The sequence below is a fragment of the Patagioenas fasciata genome, chromosome 11 (assembly GCF_037038585.1).
Source record: "Patagioenas fasciata isolate bPatFas1 chromosome 11, bPatFas1.hap1, whole genome shotgun sequence".
NCBI lineage: Eukaryota > Metazoa > Chordata > Aves > Columbiformes > Columbidae > Patagioenas > Patagioenas fasciata.
Window position 1 is genome coordinate 25865181 of NC_092530.1, and position 22477 is coordinate 25887657.

A 22477-nucleotide genomic window follows, 5' to 3' on the forward strand; every position below is an offset into this window, starting at 1 on the left:
TCAGTGCCTGCATCATTAACATGTCTGCAGAGTAAACGTTTGGAGAACCCCTCCCGAAGTTCAGCATGACCATAGTGGTTAAATAGCACACAGCAAGGAGGCACCGCGATGCAGGAGAGGTGAGAAATCACCTTCACCACCTTCTGCTCTAATGCAGGCCGAGAACTTGTCCTTCCTTCGGCCACGAGTGGAGCAGGCCAGGGAGCCAAGGGCCCATCTGTCAGCAATGCTGGTGGCCAAAACTGCTGGGTGACCCAAACTGCTGGTCCTGGGGCTGGTTTGTGCAGCAGCCCCCACCCACCCACCATAAGATGCCCTGTGCAACAACTGCTCAGGAATGACTCAGATGAGAGAGACTCATCACATTAATTCAGCTCGAAAGGTTTTCTGCTTTTGAAGTCTCCCTTCCACAGATGAACTAGACCTGACCTCCCTGTGCTTTACAGCTGATGAGATCATCCCAGGTCTCCTCTTGTTTCAGCCAAAGACAAGTGACCTTTCCAATCACGTCAAATACACAATCAGCAATCTAAATAATTGCTCTGTTTGGGCATCTTTGTTTTTGCTTTACAAAATATGGCATTTATATCATCAAAAAATGACACATGCCTGTTCAAGAGTTTCCATTTTGGCCCGAGGTCAGTAGATATTTTCAAATGTTCCTACTAGATAAATCAATACAAATAATTCAGATACTTTACTTGACATATCGGGGATCTGTTCTCCTGGCTTCTCCAGGCATCTGTTCCACACGTATCCCTGTGTTTTATATAGGGATTTAGTTTCTTTATATTTTGTGGCCGTATCGTATGTTGTTCACTGGCCTAAATTATAAAGACTCTTTAAAGCAAAAATCCTTTCTTTGAAAAGTCAGACTGTTTGTTAGACTTATTAAATAAGTGCGGTGGTAAAATAAGGATTAACCAAAGAATGCTAAGCAATTCTCTACTAGAAATGGTGGAGTGCTAGCTATCTTTTAACTTACTTTAATTATTAGCAGTAGAAGTATTGATTAGGCTGTAGGCTCCAGGGAGTCAGACATGCCTGGCATGAAACTGAAATCAGTCTTAGAAGTGATCAGTGCGTTGCTCTCAACTCACAGTATTAACCAGGAATATACGGGGCCCAGACTAAGACATGTGGACATGAAAAAGACAGCAGTGGGTTGCTGCACAGAAGTAAGGCTGGATTACTCTTTCCTCAGCATTTAATACCAGGCCAGAAGCACAATCTCTTCTCAGTGTGTCTCAGGTGGGGTTCACGCTACTTTGGAGAAGCAGCTTTAAAAAACCAGAATTTTGGGAATTGTGATGGAGGGACTGTCCCCTCCTGCTGAGTATATGTTGATCTTCAGCAGGAAGACTCAAAGGCAGTAAGGTGTGACCTCCTCTGCCGCAGCCTCCTCTTCCTCTCTTCTCCCTCCTTCAGTTACCAGAACCACAGTGATAAACGTGTTTTCCAACTGTCTGCCTAAGCAGCAGACACTCTGCTTTCTAAAGGATGGGGAGGCCAAAGCATAAAACCTTAAATTATTCATGACTCCATTGCTGTCACAAAGGAATATTACTTTTCCATGATCTGTGTTTGCGACGCAGAAAATTTCCTCACCAAGAAAACATTAAACCCATCCTTTGGGAGTAATAGGGAATAATGCACCAGTAAATAGGTGTCACATTTTAAACAAGTTGTACAAACACCAGTGGCCTCCTGCTTATTCTTCCCTTACAAAATTACATCTTATTGTGTGACTGCCTAGAAATGCTGATGGGAATGAAAGGGTACTGATTGAAAGCTTTCTACGTGTATTCTTTCGTTAGGGATGAACTATGAGCAAACTTGAGGTAACAGCAGCTCCGACTTGAATTCGCTCCAGCCATGCCTGCTCTCCCCGGCCCAACAATGGCATTTTCTCTTGTGCAGGTTGCTCGTTCTTTGCCAGTCACCCATGCTGTGCATCTGCACCTGGGCCAAATGTCAGCGGGTACCGGGGGTGTTAATAACGACTATTTAAACTTTTAAGAACATGTTAAATAATAAATTTCTTAAGTGAGTCTCAAACAAAAAGTAACTGCAGAGCATTCTGTCCCCTGCCAGGAGACCTCAGTCCTAATGGATCCCCTCCCACTGCGATTTTCTTTTAAACAAACCTCTGCCATAAAGATTGAGCCCCCTCAATTTCCTTTCTTTGCTACATTCTCCTTGGCAGGGGGTTGAAACTGAATGTCGAGGTGGGAGAAATTGTGGTCTGTATTTAAGCTGATCTGCACACTTTCTGTTGAGTGGTTCTGTATCATTTCTAGTTCCCGAGATCTTATACCCTCCTACACACTTGAGGATCTTTTATTTTTCTCCTGCTGACCAAATGCTCTTTTTCTCCGGTCAAATCCTGCTGTTGTTTTCTCCACTAACCTGCTGACAGTGAGATCTGTAAAACAACTGGTTTGCAATGGAGACCGGTCCAAAGCAGAATGCAGAACCGAATACATCTGCTCACCACAGCGCCAGGGAAAGGCTGGTCCTGAATTCTGGGGGTTTGACCCTTCACGTGCTGTTTAACAAACACTGTGCTTGCCAAACATTCCTCCCTCTGGCTGCTGCATCAATACGGACATAGATCAGGGAATAGTATTTGTTATTTAATTCCTTTGCAAGGGCAGCACAACACATTTCTGGGGCATGCAAAGCAATTAAAATAGAAAAAAAAGACTGAGGTCTCTAATTCTGTTTTTCATTAGCGCAGTGCAGCTCCATTCACTTCCTCCAGATATAGATGGGTTTAATGAGAAAATTAATCAAGCCTATGGTGTTCCTGCTCCGCAGTGGAAAACCGCAGCACGTCTGGTGTACCAGGTCACGATGCTCTCGCACGGTTGGACTCTGTCCCACGAAACCCCCACTGGACGGAGGGAGCCCCCGGGACAGCGTTGGAGCCTTTTCCATCATCTGCTTCCACAACACTGCAAAGATGTCACAAATCCTTTCTTAACCTCAAGCCTTCAGCTGAGGAAAGGTGGACAATTTGAGGGCATCATGACAAGTTTTATTTAATTTAGCACGGAGCAGCGGACAACAGGTTTGTTTTGCTTGTTTGCAGGGCGCAGGCCTTTTTCTAGACTGTGCTTTATTTATTTCTCTTCCCATTGTGTTTTAAGTACTGTGCAAGCAGCAAGAACAATTAGGTGGGGGCTGATTATTATCATTATTTCCACTATTAGTAATTAAAACAAATACATCGGAAAGACAATTCATGTTATTTTTCAGCATGTGCTGTTTCAGCCCTGCCAGCTGTCATCACAGCGATTTCCACGCCAACATCTCAGTAAAGTACCAGCATTTCCAGCTAAAAGGAGTTTGCTGAGATTTTAGTCTCACCCCACTGCAAGGAAATAGGAGAAACCTGCAAGATCGTGTATGCCTAAAAATGGCCTTAGTGAGATTGTTGTTGTTGCTGTATCACATTATTTATTAATAGCTTTTTTTCATAGGCTTATCCCTTGTTTTCTACGCTTTGTTTAGCTTCCCTTCCTATCCTCCAGAATCAGACAAAAGAATTATTATGGCAAAAGGACGCTTGCTTTCTCAAATATACCGAAATTGTACATAGTCATAATCAAACGTAAGTTGCAGGATCACGCAGGGAGACTCGTTGGTCCACAACTAAAATGATTCTCTCCCACTTCCAGACCCAAGTGAGGTCTTTCTGACAGCAAAGCTCAGCAGAATGGCTGCCCCACTCAACTCCCACCGCTCCTGCACAGTCAACCAGCCCACCCGATACTTGCAAATGAATAAATAAAGGCAGTTTCAGTGCAGTGACAGACAACAGGAAAACACCGGTACGAGAGGGGATTGTGGAAGTCAGTCTTAGAAAAGGAGTCTTACGTGGAGAAGGCATTGTTCTGTTTCTCACATCGGATCCCCTTGCAGTTGTTGGGTTCCTCCGAGGCACTCGTCTCATAGTAAAAATAAAGCTGGTTCAGTCCATTGGCAAAAGCCAGAAGCACCAGACAGTAGATAAAAAGGAATTTAAGGATGTCTAGCAGCATGCGTCCCAGAGAAATCTGCAGGGGTCCCAGGTGTGAATTTGCTGTAAACAGGGATATGAGACGCAAGGAACTTAAAATGTTGGATATTGCAAAGAGGGCTTCCGCAATGAGAGTCGGGTGCCACATTTCCCATTCCTCCCTTGGACGAGAACCATTGTACTGAAAGAAATAACAAGGGTATAAAAAGTGAATTACATTCTAATTACTCTGAGATAACTCCAAAGCCACACCTACCAATACTAATGCTTCACATGTAAATACTAACCAGGGACTGGTGACCCTGGAAGAACTTTTAACTCTCAGCAACTGTCGGGCTAACATTCGGGATTTGGGATAGAAGCTGATGATCAGGGCAGGGGCTTAGGCTTAGTGGTGCCTTCTTATGAACTCTCCCTGCTAGAGATGCCCTGATATTTCAGTTGTGGGACCAGCTTTTCTTCAGAGCCTCGTGGTATGTTGGCTGTTCCTAGCCTAAATTTAGAAAACAGGCCTTTTGAATTCTGGGTTCACTGTTTGTGGGTTCTTCAGGTCCGTGGGTTCATACGCAATCTCCATCTCAACACTTAAAGGGGTTCGGACCGCCCTTTAGCAGGTTCGGGTCAGAATTTCCAATTACCTTTTATCTTTCTCCTCCTAAATGTGAATGCACCTTCAAAACACGGCCCCTTCCAGGAAGAACGCGAGGGAGGGAGAAGGAAAGCAATGAACTCTTTAGCGTAAGAAGTGGGTGTTTTCCTTCCCTACTAATCTCAAACAAAAAGCGCCAAACAGCCCAGAACCAAAATGCTTTCTTCATATTAATTTTCTTATTAGTTAATTTGTCATGGCAATTTTCAGAGAGTTGCTAAAGCAGAGGTCATAAATGCAGCCGGAACACTGGATATGTTTGAGTGCATCCATTATAATGTTAACCGGGTTTCTAACGTAATTGTAAAAGCAGAAGTGTTTTCTGAGCAAAGTACAGCCAGCTAGCAAACGGGTAACACAAAAGAGCTGGTTGTATAAATGGAACCACTCCGGCTTAACGACAGTGGCGTAACAGAATGAAGTCAAAGACATTTTAACATCAAGGAATAATTGTGCTTTTAACATTTGTCTCTGCTCATTTAACATGTATAAAAAGGCAAAAATGTACTTAGATTAATGTAGCTAATAGTGTAGCCAGCGTGTTTAGGACTCCTAAAATGATTTTTATACCTTTTAAAAGGAAATGGTATTAATATCGTACTGACAGATGAGTTTGCGGGGACTTTCTATTTAAATCTGAAGGTCCGATACACGAGCTCGCATTTTTTTCAAGGGCACAGCTAAAAGCAAGTTGGTATTTTCAACTATTCCTCTGTATGAAGGAGCCGAAACACGATACAGAGACATTCCAGCACGACCCCTGATTGCTTCTGACGTGTCCAAACTGTTCTTTACTGGGCCTGAGTCTATGAGCTTGGGTTTGAAGATGGGTCTTAAAATCGGTTGGAACAGGCAGCCACGTGAACTCTTTGCAGGAGGCAGCGGTGGGGGTGGCGGGATCGGGGGTGCAGATCCGCACCGTCGCTGGCGATTCCGTTCTGCGGGACGCCTGGACACAGCAGCCCAGGGCGCTCTGCTGGGCTTCAGCCCAGACTGCACGTAAAGGAACCCGGAAAGGTCTGCAGCATCTCACATCTATTTCTAGAGTGGCTCGTTAGGGTCCTGTTTTGGCCCTTTATAAACTGGTGGTGTGCCCTTGCTTAGAAACCACTAGTCTGTTCAAAGCAGCCTAGCGTCATAGGTAATAGAGAAACAGACGATTTCAGAGGTGTCTAATGAAGCTGGGTACCTGGGAAGGCTGGAGCTGGTTGGGTTAGGCATCAGAAGATGAAAGCAGAAGAGCAGAGATGTATATGGTACAAATAAGTTACACCAGGCAGTCACATTTACCCTCCCTCAGTACGTGATCATTCAAAGCAGCAAATGAAAACTGATTAAGAAAGTATTTTTACCCTGTAACTGGCCTGAAGATTTCATTGATATTGGAAAATATTTGAGCCAGGCCTTGGAACCAGTCAAATCAAGAAAAAAAGTCTCCATATAAAAATGAGGATGGAAAACATTGGTGTCAGCATGCAATTGATTTTTCTGGTATTTGGCAGAAAGCTAAATGTCCATGTAATGCTTTGAAGATCTAAGAAGTGTTAGAGTATGGTATATTGGCATATATACCAGCCTTTCTCGGCTCAAGGCTGTTCTATAAATAACAAAAACCTTTACAAGTCACATTGCGAAAGATTTTTAAGCCATTATCAGCATGATAAATCCTCATGTTTCTGAGCATACTGCACCCTCTAAGTGACACAGGTCAGGAGGGAACTTCTGTGAGCACGGTGTTGCAGAACTGCTCCTACATAAGATTTTATGCATCTCTCAGCACTGTCTGACTTTGGTCCTTGCCAGGAGCAGAGCTTACATCAGCCAGGTTTAATCCCAGTGGGTCTGATCTGTACTCAAATCTATTCCATTCTTTTGTGTGCTGTAGTTAGCCTGTAGTTTCTGTAGTTCTTACAGAGTACACAAACAAAGCTGTACTTCCTTCGTACGTGTGGTTTGCTACGAGTTTAAACCTCAGTGTGTGACTGTCTAAATCTACGGATGCACAACTCTTCCAGTAATTTGTGTGTGAGAAGGAGAAAGAACAAGATTGTTAACATTTTAAGATTTGTTTGTGCATCTTACGATTTCCAGCATTTTTTTTTCCTGTTTGGCTCACAGCTTAAAGACCAACCTCTCAAGTCTCTCATTTCCTCACTGGTTCTGAATGCTGGGAGAAAAGAGACATAATCTGTTCCTGCTTTGATGCTGTTACAGAGCTGCCTCTTCAGGGAGAAGCAACTTAAAGCTTTTCCCTTTGAAAAACTAACTTACCACTATGCAGCCTTCTGGATTTTAAAAAGGCCCCATAGCAGGACTGCTTGCTAAAGGGTTTTTTTATAAAAGCTTTGCCATTTTGGAGTCAATGAGCTTTGGGAATTTTTCTCCTATTTTCCCCCCTGCCTGCATATGTGCCTGGGTGAGACTGAACAAGGGTGCTATGGGAAGTGCTTGTCCTGGGCTAAAAGAAGTGGTATTGCTCTATGCGGGCAAAACCAACACAGCAGCACAGTAAAACCAGAAAACGTGTAAATGGCCAAAGAGCAGCCCCCAGTTCCTTCATTTACACCTGTGTCGTTACGCAAACTCTAGTGAAGCTACTGCTGATTCATACCAAGAAAAGAATCAGGACAAGCAGCATAAAGAAGTTTGCAGGAGGTCACTGGTGTCTCGCCTGTGTCTTTGAAAAAAAAGAGACGGAAGGAAAGTGCTTCAGGGCATCCTCTGGCTTCAAAACACCTGCATACGCTAACCTGGAGCATCAGAGTTTATACATCTGCAAGGTGCTTTTGAAGGTGAGCTCTGATGTGCATTCTTACCATAAATGGAACATGACAGCGCAGAATCTACACGGTGTGAAAGCTCCAGCATGCTCCTTTGTCATTTCCTTGCCTATAGTTCAAAACTATACATTGAAGAGGATAAGTTGACTCCTGTATTTCAGATGGAACCTCCCACTAGCAGGCTTGCTTTTCTTAGTGGCCTTTTCACAAACTTCTGCTCAGTTATCCACAGATCTGTAGGGCTGCAGATTACAAATCTTGGCTGTAGATGTTTTCAGATGACCCTATTCTTGTTTTTCTTACTGTTTTATTTAAAAAAATGAATTTTCACTATTTCTAGCATTGTTGAGGTCAGTGTCAGTATGGAAACTAAAATGTATCTTTGGCAACTGAGGAGCTACCAAACGGACAGCAAGTGGGGAAACTTGTACCCAGTGCCCAAAGAATCTACTTCAGTCTTGATCAAAGAGTCAGGATGAGGACGATCATTCTCTAAACAAATTAATAAGCTTTCCAAGTGAATTTTCCAAACTGGATAGCTTGAAAAGCAGCTATTCTCCTTGGTCTGTAATTCTGATCTTGACAGTTTCTACGCGGTTTACTACAGTTCTCACAAGCAAGTTGCAAATTCCCTCTCCCAAGTTACTGTACCTTGACGTAGGCAACAATTTTAAGGGAGATAGTTGCAAGATAGAGGGAGTTCATTGCAAAATCCATCAGATTCCACCAGTCATGTACGTACTCATTGAATCCACCATCCCACATTTCCTTGATTTCTCCCCAGATAAAACCTGTAGAAAGCAAGAGAGTCCATTGTCATGGTGAGGTATTATTTGCATTAGAGCACTGTGTATATCTGATGTAATAAAATTCTAAATTAACAGCTTGGAAAAAATGTCTCATCCCTCCTCTGACTATGAGGCATTTTACAGCTCTGTGGGGACACAGACCCACATTTCCTATCTGGAGCTCCAGAGATGCGCACGAGGACACTGCTTGAAACATATGTTATTTAAAGCTAGTATGCGTGTATTAGCTCAGATGAAATTTGTTCTAAGTGAATAAACTATTTAAGCAACTGTATTTGGTATAGTTTCTAATACATTGTCTGCTCTCATAGAAACTATAGGTAATCCACTGCTCAGCTGGACAGCACTGATTTTTCCTCTCTCTGCAGAACACGGGACAGCAGTACCAGCTTCTGCGTGCCAGAACATCTCCTCCCTGACCTGGAAACATCACACCAAAGAAAGAAGAAGCGAATTCATCCTCTGTGCTCAGTCGCTGCCTTTCTGCATCTTGCTGCACAAAAAGCCCACGGGGATGGCTGGTGAAAAAGGCAGGACTCAGCATGAAAAAGGGCCCTGCAGCCTGGCATCGCTTCTCCGCAGTGACTCACCTCCTGTCAAGTATGGCTGTGGGCTTTGCGAGGTGAATATTTCTTCCCGAGGATATGGCCAGAGCCCATCATCTCAGCTCTGAAATGCCTCCTGGTAATAACTTCTTGCATCTGCCAACCCTCCCTACACCTCCTTGCAGCTGGAGGGGCGAGGGGCAGCTTCCCAAGTTCATCACCAGACTGCTGAACTCACCTCCCATACGATCCTAATTTTAAGTAACGTATATGTACTTTATTGTAGTGTTGTTTAAGTATTTTTGAGAGCCTTATTCTCATGAAAAAGCCAACGGCAGCCAGGCTCCTTCATCACCTACACGATTCTGAGAATGCCTTTGGAGCCCCCGGATATTTTGAATTACCCAGTTTAGAACATTATCCTTGAATGAAGAGCTGAACAGTGTGAAAAGAAAAACAAACCGACAAAATACACCTCCAGGTGCATCACCAAATTAGTTACCCAAATGGCTACCCATAGCTAACCACAGGATACTGCAGTGGGCACTGAAATGCTACTTGCAGCTCAAGTTTTTAGGACCTGAAAGTTCAATCTGAAGAGCAAATGATGTTGAAATGAACTGCTGCAAACATCCAAATATCAATCTCAGCTCTTGAGCTGCTGGCCAGCAGGTCAGTGGTCAGGCAAGCATAATGTCAAGGCCAACAAGGTAATTTTATTACAGCTGCCTCTGAATCTTTGCACTTACACACAAACATAAATCAATGGAGAGGAGCCTGTTGAAGAACTCATACGCTGTATTTATAGAGAGTTATCATTGCTGGTTACTATAGTTACAGCAATGCTGTCTGTGCCTGTTCTCTCCTTTTATAGGGGAAGATATTTCTTAAATAATAATCCTTAATCTGGTGAAACTGTTCTAATTTCTCCATTTAATAAATAGTCCCACAACATCCCTATTTATCTGAAACAAAGGAACTCAAAGAGCAGACAGCTGTAAGACGTGATTTTGGAGGGGTTCTTTTAACAGATTATCCTTTCATCTGCAAATCAGTTTTGCTGAAATGCCTACCATTTCCCTCAACTTTAACCATGAAAGTAAGGATAAAGTGAAGAGATCACCTAAGCTCAGGAAATACATTTAACCTTCTCGGCTTATTCTGATGCTTCTACCAACACATGCATTTCAATGCCATAAATCAGTTTAATAAGACAACAAGGCTGGAGTTACCATTTGAGAGTTGTGGTAGAGCTATGCAAGAAGCAAAGTGCCCTGGGTCACGATGGGAAAGTGGTTTGTGAACCTGTTTGTAACTCTTACTTTCCTCATTTTCCAGTTCTAGGAGCTCCAGAGATGGTGGTTTGTGTGAGATGGCCTCACAAAGCACCGCGGTGGCTTTCCAGGCCACTGACCCCTACTGGAGAGTAGGAGTCAATTCGCTGTCACCTGTCCCCTGGGGTTTTGCACTGACATGACCTGTGCTGGAGGAGAGCTAGAAAGGTGTGGAGACCACAGCCCGCGGGCAGGCCTCCCGGTAACGAACCAGCTCACCCTGCTGCTACGTGTTAGCAGCACAGCAAGGAAGATGAGACCTTAATTAGAGGAGAGATCATGCTGCTAATGGAGTCCACAGGTTTTCACTTGCTATTGTGCTGGCGCTAAGTTTTAAAGGATAAATACTTCTCCCTCATCAGAAATACATGCAACTCTGCTGCTCTGCTCTTCTCCCCCAGCCCATCTCTCCCCTCACCCGTGCAGCCTGCCCTCAGCAACATGGACACCTCCTTTGCTTCACTGCTGTGGTTGCCCAAGCCAAACTGGAGTAAGAGCCTCATGTTTAACCTGATAATAAATACTCCCTCCTTCTCCTACTTATATTAGAGCTCTAGGTATTGATTTGGTCGGTGTTTATCAGCACAGATATGGCAGACGGAGATATATCTTCCCTTTTCTGCCTTCCCGTAGGGTACTGCGAGTCCAGGAATAACCAGGGCTGGTACCTGCGGGAGCAGATCAGCGAGAAGGCGACAGCAGAGGCGCTGCCTCCTGCCACAGAGCGGCCACAGAGCCAGGCCAGCCTGGCAAGTGACCCAGGAGCGAATCCCTAACCTGTTCCTCACACCGAGCATGGGGAAGCAGGGAGAGAGCTGTGTCTGCTGCAGTTTACTCAGGGTCATGTCTAAAGGCATGTCAGATGGCAACATGAACAGCAGAAAAGCCCTGGGCCAACAGGATCTGTTGTTCCAGAAGGAGCCCAGCTGTTTCACGCAGTTATGAAGCCGGCTGCCAAGTCTCCTCACATGCTGATGATGCTGAGATCAGGAATGAGTCTCCACACAGTTGCCATGGGCGCGAGTCAGGCGACTGTGGCTCAGGCATTTCAATGAATCATAGAATGTCCTGAGCTGGAAGGGACCCACAAGCATCATCAAGTCCAACTCCTGTCCCTGCACAGGATAACCCCAAAATCCACACGCATTTTTGTGTTTCTGATTTACCTAGAACCCAGGGCAGGATCATCCACTCCACGATGGTGGGAGGTGGTCCCTGCATGTGGAGGTCGGTCCTGACGATGTGCTGCGACGCCAGCAAGAGCATGAAGAGGAAGGTTAGGTAAGAGCCCGTGTGGCAGATAAACTTTATAAATGGCTTTTTAATGAACAGTCCCAGCCTGCTCTTCGGTGCAATCAGATATGCCACGGATAGCACGGGAAATAGCAGTCCGATGGTGACACAGGTCAGGAGCTTCACTGCCCAGTGTTTCCGCCTCCATCCTGGAAAACCGTCATACCAAAGTGTTGCGAGTAGCTGCTGGCAGTTTGGCTGAGCAACAAACTGAGGAGGAAAACAAGAGAAAGATCATTAGTGACTGGTACTTCACATGCACTCCCCCTCACGTATGTGTTGGAGCCCACACAGACCCTCATGTTAAGTTTGGGGCTGGCTGTGGGGTGGAAAAGCATAATTTGGAGACAGACGGAAGAAAGGAGGGAGATTTTGCTCTTATTTTTGTACACGGGATTTAAGATTTCTGCTGTGAGGTCTTTTCTATTTGAAGCATCCTTACGTAGATCAGTCACTCACCACACATGAAGCCTTGTGCAAAAGTGATACAACGAAAATTACTACGAGCGTTTTCTCTTCCCATGTGTTTCTGTTTCAGCAAGTTTCTTCTGTTTCAGGTTTTGACTGTCTCAAACAGATCACTGTCAGCGTCTTTAAGAAGCGACTAAATGATGAGACAGGAGGGAAAAGGTGTAAAGCTCTGGGAGTGTTTGTGTGAGAGGGCTGGATGCATCCAGCAGCGTGTGGGGAGCTGCCTGTGGGTTTGTGCAAGGAGGGCACACACGTGTGTGCGGGAGGGCAGGAGCCAGCACTTTGGTGAATGCCGAGGAGGAACAGAGCAGTTGTCAAATGTAAGACATTAAGCAGCAGCAGAAAGAAACCTTTGATCACAGTACCAAAAGCGACACTTGAAAATTTACCTTCACTCTGTAAAAAATAGCATTATGATGGTGATTTAGTGCACCTCAGTGACTCCGCACCAGACGGGCTCGGGTTGCAACTACTTCAGACTGTTTAACAGCCTTTGGAATTCCACACTCAAGCCAAAATATTTCTGATCTATGCCAGAAGACTTTACCTTCCTGATAATACTTGGACAGACCCATGGTTTTCAAAACTTTTCAGACCCATAGCTAATTAGAGAGGCCTGCAAGACCAAGACAACTGTGTATTTCTTTACATAATTGATTTCTAATCCATCTTAATGAAGTTAGACTTCTGATCTGCTGAATTCAGATTTCTCTTTGAGCTCTGCAAGTTCAAAAGAAAATCTCAACTATTGTTTTGAGGTTGCCTGTTACGCTTATTTTGCTGTAATTAAATCGGACAGTCTGTCCTAGCGTGGATACAGTTATCGATAAACGCACTCCTGTAACAACACGGCTACAGCTCTGATCAGACACGGACGTATCAGAAGGAATCACACTTCCAATGGACACAGTAGCACTGGCAGCATTTGTCAGGGAGAAGAGGCGTCTCTTGTAAAGGAGACTCAAAGTGGTGAGTAACCTGAAGGTGACCGTGCTGTGTAACCTGAAGGTGACCATGCTGTCTGGTGCACTTGGCCTGTCTGTACTTCAAGGCGATCTCTGGGAGGGATGCGGTGCCACCGCTCTTCTCCCCCGCAGGGAAGGTTTATCAGGCACAGCACTCTTTCACCATTTAAACCACCGTTTCACAACTTAAACCACCTCTTGGAAGGACAAGGCCATGGTAGCAAAGAAACTGGCTTCTGAATACAAGAGTACCCAGCCCAAACTGGGACGATTCTTTCCACCCTGGCAGAAGCCCCACTCAGCACAGACAGAATCAGCCATCACATCTGCATTTATGAGACAGTTAAAGGCCCTTCTCATCTCATCTAAAGATACCCAGGACTTCCCATAGGTCTTAGCCACCAGGGGATCAGATTCCATGTGAAAGAGACTATTCCTTAATAAAAGCTTTAGCGCACACACCCGTATCTTTTAAGTATTTGTTCACTGCCAAAGCGGCCCAATATTGTGAGGACTTTCCATGCCCAGTTCTCAGGGTGCTCGACAGCAGCAGAGATGTCGCTGCCATGTGCAGAATAACTACACGGAGGTCAAGCAAAAGGAAAAATTGGTTGCTTAGTCTGACAAAGTCAATCTTTTATCTCAGAAAATCAGAAATGTATTTGATTTTCAAGTAACCTAAACATGCACGCAGCAGAAACTGGAAAACAGTTGATGTGGTGATGTTCTCCAGAAAAAGACAAGACCTGTTGCCTGTAATGATGAGAAAATGTTATTGTAAAAATCCAAGTCTGGGGACAACGATGAAAGAAACAATCCTAGAGAAACTGAAAATACATGAAGCATCAATTGTCATTTGGTTGGTTGGGTTTTCATCTATAGCTGCAGAAGGGTCAGCGCGTGATGCCTAAAAGCTGGAAGAACCGGAGGGTTACACTGCTGTGTTTCTCATTCGAGATCACAAACGGGAGCTGTGACCAGATGTGTTCTGCAGCAGTTCACATGGAAACAGATGCTGCTGTTTCTCCGAGATGAACAACAACTTTTTCCTTTTTTATTTTTTCTGAGGGGGTAGACGTATAAACACATTTTCTCTTTTTCATATACAATAGAAAGCTCTAAGGGTAGAATAAAACTGTTTTTCCCTTGAGTCAGTCAGAGTCATTTGAGAAATCAAATGACTATATGTTCCTCTGGTTGCTGTGCAACTCGCAAACATCTGAAAAGTGCCTCTCCTCTGCCTAACAGCTCATTCTCAAACCTGCTTTCTGTGTATCTGATGTTAGTTCTTCAAATGGAGAGAGAAATTCACACGTCATGAAAGAGCAGCTTTAAAGACCAGCTCGGTAAAAGGGAATGGAAACAGAAAAAGCCATTAAATTTTCCAATCAAGCCCATCACAACCTCACTGAAAATGGCCTAAAGGACGTTTAAGCACACCGCAGAAAGTTCTCCCTAATGGCACAGTCCATCAAATGCTGTCTTCATTAAAGGTAAGGCCAAGCACTTCCCAATGTAGGTTTTTACTGACTCATATTAGTCCAGCTTAATAATCACAGATGTAAAATGAGTAAATACTGCGGCTTAGATCTCAAGTAGTGCAAGGACTATAGCTGGCTGAAAAACTAAACTTCCAGGCTGCAGGAATACTGGAATTCCGAATGCCGGTGGAGAAGTCAGCAAAGCCCTTGGTGTGCTGCCTCGGGAGCCCATTGCGTTCCAGTAACTTTGTGTTCATTTCAAAGAATACAGAAACCAGCTTTTTCCTAAGTAGTCCTGTGAATGTTGGCCTCATCTTTGCGTCCAGGTGTTGTTACCTGGACTAAACCATCCAGTTAATTGGCCAGACTAAACCACTGAACGCTCAATTCATTAAAGATTGTCTAGGATTCACACTGCTATATCAATCCACATAGAATATACACGCATTAGAAAGCTTTAGCCCTTTTAGGTGTGAAGTAGTCTGAAACTGTCATAATACCGTGGAACTTATCCATAATTTGAAATTTCTTCGTAAAGTTAAGGAAACAATCTTATTTCTGCTTTGCAAATAGACAGAACTGAGATCTGGAAAAGCAAGCTGATTGTCCAACACGACCTGTGCCAATGCCCTTCTTGAGTCCAAGTTCCATTTCCCTGCTAGTAGGGTCCCAAATATGTTTATTTCACCTTTTTGCAAAGCCTTTCATTTGCCATAATTAGAAATAGCACATGTGTATATCACAGGCTTTTATAACTTCACATGAACATACTGTATGTGACAGGATGTCCTGGTTTCAGCTGTGACAGAGTTAATTTGCTTTCTAGTAGCTGGTATAGGGCTGTGTTTTGGATTTAGTATGGCAAGAATATTGATAACACGCTGATATTTTGCTTGTTGCCAGGTAGTCAAGGACTTTTTGGCTTCTCACGCTCTACCTGGGAAGGAGCAAAGCCCGGAGAGCTGACCCAAGCTGGCCAAAGGGAAACTCCTTACCGTATAATGTCACGTTCAGTATAGAAGTTGGAGCTGGCCAGGGGCAAACACAGCTGCTTGGGAATGAACCGCCTATTGGCGTCACAAGCGGTGAGCAATTGCATTGTGCGTCACTTGTATTATTGTTATTATTTTCTCTTCCTTTGCTGTCCTGTCAAACTGCTGTTATCTCAACCCACAAGGAGGGGTTTTTTTCCCTTTCTCTCATCCCATTTTGTGGGGATGAGCGAGCAGCTGCGTGGTCCTAGTTGCCATCTGGGGTTAAACCATGACATAGGATTTGGTATCAGTTGAAGTTTCTGCAAAATGGAGATACCACGATAATTTTAAAAACTGCATATTGTCCCAGTTTTGTAGCTGGTCCAGAATCAGAGGCGGATGTACTGTACCAGAAGCTCTCTATTTGTTTAAGAAGATGAGCACATGACTTGAAACAGTGCATTTCTCCCCTACATAAAAAGCATGGTGTTTTTGCCAAGGATTGCTGCATTTCAGGAGCCTCCAGTTTCTATTACAAATGGCAGCACAAGACATCATCCCACAGACACGATGGAGAATGTTCTGATAGTTGCATTAATGGAAAGAAATGCGTCCAAAAGGTGGCATTCATACTCAATGTAGCTAATGTATGAACTAAGCATTCAGTGCTATGAAGCCTGTGGTAGTCCTGGCATAACTTTTTCCAGCATTGGCCTTACCTGTAGACAAAGACTGCAGATGCATTTCTGGGGGATGTGATCCAAAGAGCAGGCTCCTTCTCCATTACCTGTTCAGCAGAACCTGTCCCTAGCTGAAGATGCAACTCAGAGTATGTTCTTGTGAGGACACCACCACTATGTCATCGGTGGGCAAGATACTCAATCTCCTGGCTTCTGAAAATGGGGATAAGTATATTTGCCTTTTCAAAAAGTGAGATCCGCAACTTCGGTCATGGTTGGGAAGCACTTGAGGGTAGAGACTGCTGCAATACAAAGTCTTTTTGTTCTCTTTCTTCTTTGTCTTGCCAGGATCTTTGTGTAGCATTTGGCGTGCAGCTGGATTGTGCTATTATGGAATTTCATTTTCAATGTTCGTCATAGTAATTGTCACCTGCTCATCTACCAAGGGGAAAGTTTTTAAGGGAAAAAAGCGGCAGCTGCATGGAGTGTCTCTTTCTTACTATCTAATCTTTACTGATATTTTAATGTCACCTAAGTTCTACTTCTTGGGAATTAAATGCTTTTTGCATGCTGCGCCATTAATATAAATATCAAAAACAGAAATTATGTTCCATGCCCCCTCCCCTTATCTATGGGGAAATCCCTTATCTCTCACAGTCATAAGTAATTTAGAATCAGACACAGATGGGCTGAGATGTGAATGCCTCAGGGAGCAACTGAAATAGCTCCCTGATAGACATCACAGGGGCTGAGCACAGTATCTCTCTGCATTTATTCTGATTATCAGTGACGGCTGCCAACAGGCTCTTCTGTTTGGAGTTTGCTGGAGTTCTTTCCTGTACTCTTGCTGTGGATGGTGATAGTAAATGCTCTTCATAGATGAATAAGCACTAATTTGTAACTGCAGAGCCCTGTGTTAATAAGCAGGATGGAGTTCTCCTATCAGTCAGCAGCCTCAGCTCCCAGTGGGGTCACCACTGAGAGCCCAACATGCCACGGGAGCCAGGAATTACCTTTAGTTCCCCTGACACTCATTTCTGTACATTAGATCTCCCCAGCAGCACTGTAACCCATGGCAGCTGAGTACCTGCAACGTTCCTGTGTTTAGGGTATCGTTATATGCTGCTGCCTGCTACAATTAAAGCTATTTTGGCTTTGGACAGGCAGATTTTGCCAGGAACTGAGCTAGATTTTGCAGTCTGTGTGACAATCGGGCAACTGCAGCGTCTGATGTAGTAGCATAAATGTATATTTTAGCCAGATCTGTAAAGAGCGTCGATTTCCTGTGAATCCCGTTGTGTTGTGACAAGGATCAATGCCCTTGCCTTGCACTCAGCAGAAATCCCTGTCCCACCCTGCAGAGGTGCTGGGAAGGGACACAGCTCTGAAGACACACGTGTCCCCGCAGCGCTGGGACCAGCAGGTGTGTGTGCCCCCCATCCCGGGGCGCTGGCACAGAGGTACCTGCCACCCACCCACCCGTACAGATGGACTGCGGACAGCACAGCCTTTCCTGCTGGATGGAGTTCTCAGAACCAACTCGCTAGAACTTTTTTCCTCTCGTGAAGATAAAACTCCCACACTGTCAGTCCCACCACAGGCTTGGGTTTAGCAATCAATGCCAGATCTTAATGCCTGAACCCACAGAGCTTAACTGTCCAATAGCCAAAATACTTAGCACAATGCCAGCAGGCATATGGGTCACACTGTGCAATAAAGTGATGCTTTAACTTGGACTTCAGGAAGATGAAACGGCATGCAAACGGACTTTTAAAATCCAGCTTCTTTCTGCGCTCCCGAATCCTGCAGAGGCTCCTGCCGAGACCCAAGCAGCACAGCGCAGCTCCGGTGCAGCAGAGAACCGCTCTGCCTCCTCTGAGCACCGCGGAAATGCGGGTGCTGAACCAGTCTGATTGCTCTTAAAGGAAATTCCAGTGGGCAAATCTCAAAGAGCTACGTTTCTAAATTAGACCAAGACAGAAGAGAGAAACTATCTGTGGCCTAATTTGATGTCTGCTGCAGAGAGCCGGAAAGCCCTAGGAGACCAGATATTCTACATAAAGTACCAGCCTCCTCAAGTTTGCAGTGTTGCAAGCAGTGAGATGAATAAGAAAATCCTCTTTTGTAGCACGTTTCTTTTTAAAGTTCAACCTTGTTAATGACTGCAGAGTTATTTACATTCTGCCGCTGAAGTGTGAGCTGCAGAGGGTAAACACCTAATGGTTGTTCATCCTGTTAATGAACTTCTTCCTGCAACAGGCAAAGAAGGAAGAAAGGAAGTTGAAGGGGAGGCTGTATAACTTGGGGAAAAGGCACTACAACTCGATGTTCCTCTTCTGGCACTTCCAAGAGATAATAGTTTTTTCTCAGGAAAATACAGGATGAATTTCCTATCAAAACCACAGCTGCTGCTCACATGCCTGTTACTCCTGACAGCAAAGCACTGACGCAAACCCAAACTGCAGCCATTCCTGCCATTAAGAAGATCATTAGCTGAGCTGGAAGAGTCCTTCAGGAAAACCAGGTGCTACCCGAAATGCTCAGTCCCTCTGCTTGTGAATAAAACAAACTCCAGATCCTCCACAGATGACCATATGGCATCAAATTATACAGAATTTTGTCTAATCTGTTCTTAAAATAATATTTTAAGTGATGATGACACATTAATCTTCACTAGAGGTCTCCTAAGCGTAACACATCTCTCGATGGTAAGACATGAACTCAGCGTAAGCAGTAGCAATTGGAAATTCATCAGTGATTTGAACGCTGGCAAAAGGCGAGACTGAACACCCTCTAAAAACCTGCTACACTTCCATCAAAATTCATCCTTTTCACAAATTTATGTTGAATTGCTTTAAATATTTCAATAAAAGCGGGCCCACAGATTCTAACACTAAGGTAGAAGCTTGCAAATCCTGGGTACCTACCCATGGAAGCGGCAATTATTTAAGCCTGAAATTAAATCCATCTCTACTCAGAGTGCTTAAACATGTGTTTAGCTATAGCTTTGTATTTATGGCCTGTGTCAGCAGGATTTAAGTGCAGGTATAAATTCTGCATTGAACAAAGGCAATGCCGAGCGGCGCTTGGGGAGGCCAAGCTCTGTTAGCAAACACCCCACCAGACTTGGGCTGGGTCAGACCCTCAGCAACTCTCCAGACAGAAGCAACACTTTTCAGCATTTGTTTTAGCAGACAGCAGACGACAGCCGATAAATACATTCCTGTAGAAAGTATTTCAGCAAATATTTCATGATACAGTTCTGTTACACAGATGAAGGAGGCCCAGACTGGGTTTGCAGAGGCAGAGTGCGGTCCTGAATACAAAGAGATGACCCCAGAGAGAAGTGGTTCATTCACAACACACCGGCCGGTGTCCAGAGCTGAACGGGGTATTGGACACGTCCTACAGAGCATTGCAACACCTGTTCAGAGACAAATCATGCAGATTTTCCCAGGTCCTCTTGCCGGCAGCACTGCAGGAGTTACAGACCTTGCAAGTGAACACGGGCGCTCGCACAGGCTTTAGCTGAAGTGGAGGAGGTATTGACTTCCAAGTGAAACGCTGGGTTTCTTCTCCCTAGTCAATTTCTAACATTTACATTAAATAAGTGATAAGCAAATCAAACATGAGAATTTGAAAAGTCATTCTCAAGTATTTTTAAATACATACCTACTTTCCCCTGTTAGTGTTGTGAAGAAGTTCTAAAGATCTTTTTCATTTGCTTCCTTTCTGACCTGAGTAATATCTATGCTGAAACTATTTAATTTTGATTTCTTTTTTCTTTCTAGCTGACCTTCTCCTGAATGGGTGCATTTAGTTCAATATCCAGGAGAACACAGACCAGCACACCATAAACACTCCTCTCATTCCTGGGAACCTCCAAAGGCTGCCTCTGCTCCTGAGTCATTTTCGGGTGCCAAGGACACATTCCTTGCTGAACGACGTTTGCTCAGCCGGCTCAAGGGTTTGTAGAGGAAGAATAAGAACACGAAAGCTGCAGTCACAGCTTTTAAATGCCATTCTGCACAAGAACTGCCTTTGCGTGGGTCATGATTGACCCATCTATCCATCTCACTTTTCTTGGAGTGAAGAACTAACTGTGTTCTCAATCATGAGACACCTAAATGGCTCCTCGGGATGCTGACGGATCTGATGTACGCAGAAGGGGTGTAAGGGGAGTGTAATCTCGGTTCTTTTCTCTATAGATTTTCATAACACTCCTCACTAAGTGACAGAAGTAAAGCCAGAATTCACAGAAATCAGATAAATAACAATGACTACTCTATATCCAAAAAGGAGAATCCATAGCAATATATTTTCCACAGAGTTTATTATTTCAGGGTATCATTCAAAGTGAAGTATGAAATAACATGATATACTCTTCACCACTGATGTAAAGCTGATTCCGAGAGGCACTCTCGACCTTCAGATGTGATAAGACTGAACATTGGCTTATACAATATACAAGGCACCACTTCTTTCCAGTTTCTGTTGTCCATAGCAAGACAATCAGTCATGTCCCGTACTTTAACTTTGGCTTCTCCAGCCTCTTCTCTTGCTGTCAAGAAGATGGATAGGACACATGAAGTTAAGGGAACTGACAAACTCACTAAATAATTCTTGAATGTTCTTAAAACAGTGGCAATCCCTTTAGCTTTCAACGTATTTCCTGTCTTTGTCCAAGAGATCATTTGAGTCAGAGGCAGGAGGCACCAAAAATGACTTAAAGAATGATCCAGGCATTTGCTGCCTGCTGTACATGACACTAACACATTACACAAGCAGAGTCCTTGTCCTTGGCTGACATACTGGTCTTAGGTTGTTTTTTCAAATTTGTGCATGGCAAGATTAGTCACAGATGATTTTGCTGTCAGAAGATGGTCTTCTGCAGTCCTGCTCGGTGCCAGCTGCGATATGTGGCTAACCTTCAGCAAGTTAGAACGTTTTGCTGCTATGTGAATAGTATACCAAATAATAGTGTTTCCTCAAATAAACATTCAAGTCCACTTTGTCAAACTGATGAATCATCAGTTCTCTGAGTACTTCGTCTTCCAAGTCTGGAGAGAAGCTACACTTAAACTTCACTTGTCCTAATTCCGGTCACACCAGGCAGCTGCAGGGTTCAAATTCCCAAACTGAACAGGCATCGCCAGCCGTCACCCAAAGTCCGGCCGCTGGGAACAGCTCAGTTACTGCCGCAGCCTTGGGAGGTTTTGTAACGTGGTTTTCTGCCTGCTGGGATTGAGTCTGAGTGAAAAACAGCTTCATTTACCATAGGCCACTGTTCACACATCGGATGGTAACCTGGCTGCATACAATAATGACCAAATGCTGATGGAATATGACAGGTGACATTTGGTGCTTTTGAAATCCCTGAATTTATGTTCAGGTTTGTGATGTAGGAGAGATGTGGAGGCAGCATAACCACACCATCCTCACCATCTGATAACTAAGGGATAAGGTCCCTAGAATACAAAAACCCTTCCATGAGGAGCAGCTCTGCTCCCCCCATCTACTCCTAATAAAGATCTTTTCATGACATGGTGTGATTTCATTCTAGAAACCTGAAAGTAAAAGCCTGTTTATTAATCTCCTGAGTGGTGCAGGCTCACCGAAAAGCTCGCTTTTCATTGTGCCTTTTAAGAGTGCAATACAAATATTCAGCCCTGTATCATTATAGCTCCAGGCAGTGTGGCAAGAAAACAGACAAAACCACAGGAGAATAACTTGGCACTGCCTGCAAGCGAAGGAGGATCTGTGGCTATCCATCATCACACCGGAATGGCTTTCAGAACAGGTAAACAAGGTGCAGTAGATGAGCTTTGATTTTCGCAGACCTCACACTTCATTTTTCATGCATCTCTGATATTTTTAAAAGCTCTTCCGCTACACTGACTGAAGTGCCCTGAGAAATGTGCCAGGCGTCTGTGCGCTCCCTGGAGAATGAGGAGCACTCCCTGCTCCCAGCCGCAGCCCCGCGCTTGGCAAGGGGCAAGGCGGCTGAAACACGTGTGGCACGGCAGCAATGGTTCTTCACTCACTCCAGTACTCACCTCGGGAGGTACGTGTCCATGGAAATGTCTGCGAATACATAAGAACTAAAACTTTTGAAGCTTCATCATGAAAAGAGCAAAGAACACTGGTTATAAATTAGAAGAGCAAACAATTCTACTTCTCTCCTGTCATTGATTTAGAGTACAATGAGTAAGAAAGACAAAGGTTAAGGTTTCTGCGAGGGAATTTCATGCAATCTTTTGATCTAGTTGGGTGAAAGCACTAAGCAACACGGTCACAGGTAAAATCCATTTTGTAATGAGCGCCTTGCACTGTGCGCGTTTCTTACAGACACACAAACTGTATCTGCAGCTACCAGCACCAGCCAAATGCAGAGCGCTAAACAGCCACTACTATGATGTTTCACTTCACTTTGAAGATGTGAATGGGCTGTGCTGGCGAGCGGGAGGCAGAG

General features: G+C 44.3%; 1 protein-coding gene across 1 annotated transcript in view; it reads right to left on the minus strand.

Annotated features, from left to right (window-relative positions):
• Positions 1-22477, minus strand: part of TRPC5 (transient receptor potential cation channel subfamily C member 5) — an 89457-nt gene that overhangs the window by 18978 nt on the left and 48002 nt on the right. The window contains exons 4-6 of the mRNA XM_065846603.2: positions 11308-11644; positions 8105-8244; positions 3883-4205 (exon numbers count right to left, since the gene is read on the minus strand). Of these exons, the coding sequence (XP_065702675.1) occupies positions 3883-4205; positions 8105-8244; positions 11308-11644 (800 nt within the window). The remainder of the gene's footprint in view (positions 1-3882; positions 4206-8104; positions 8245-11307; positions 11645-22477) is intronic.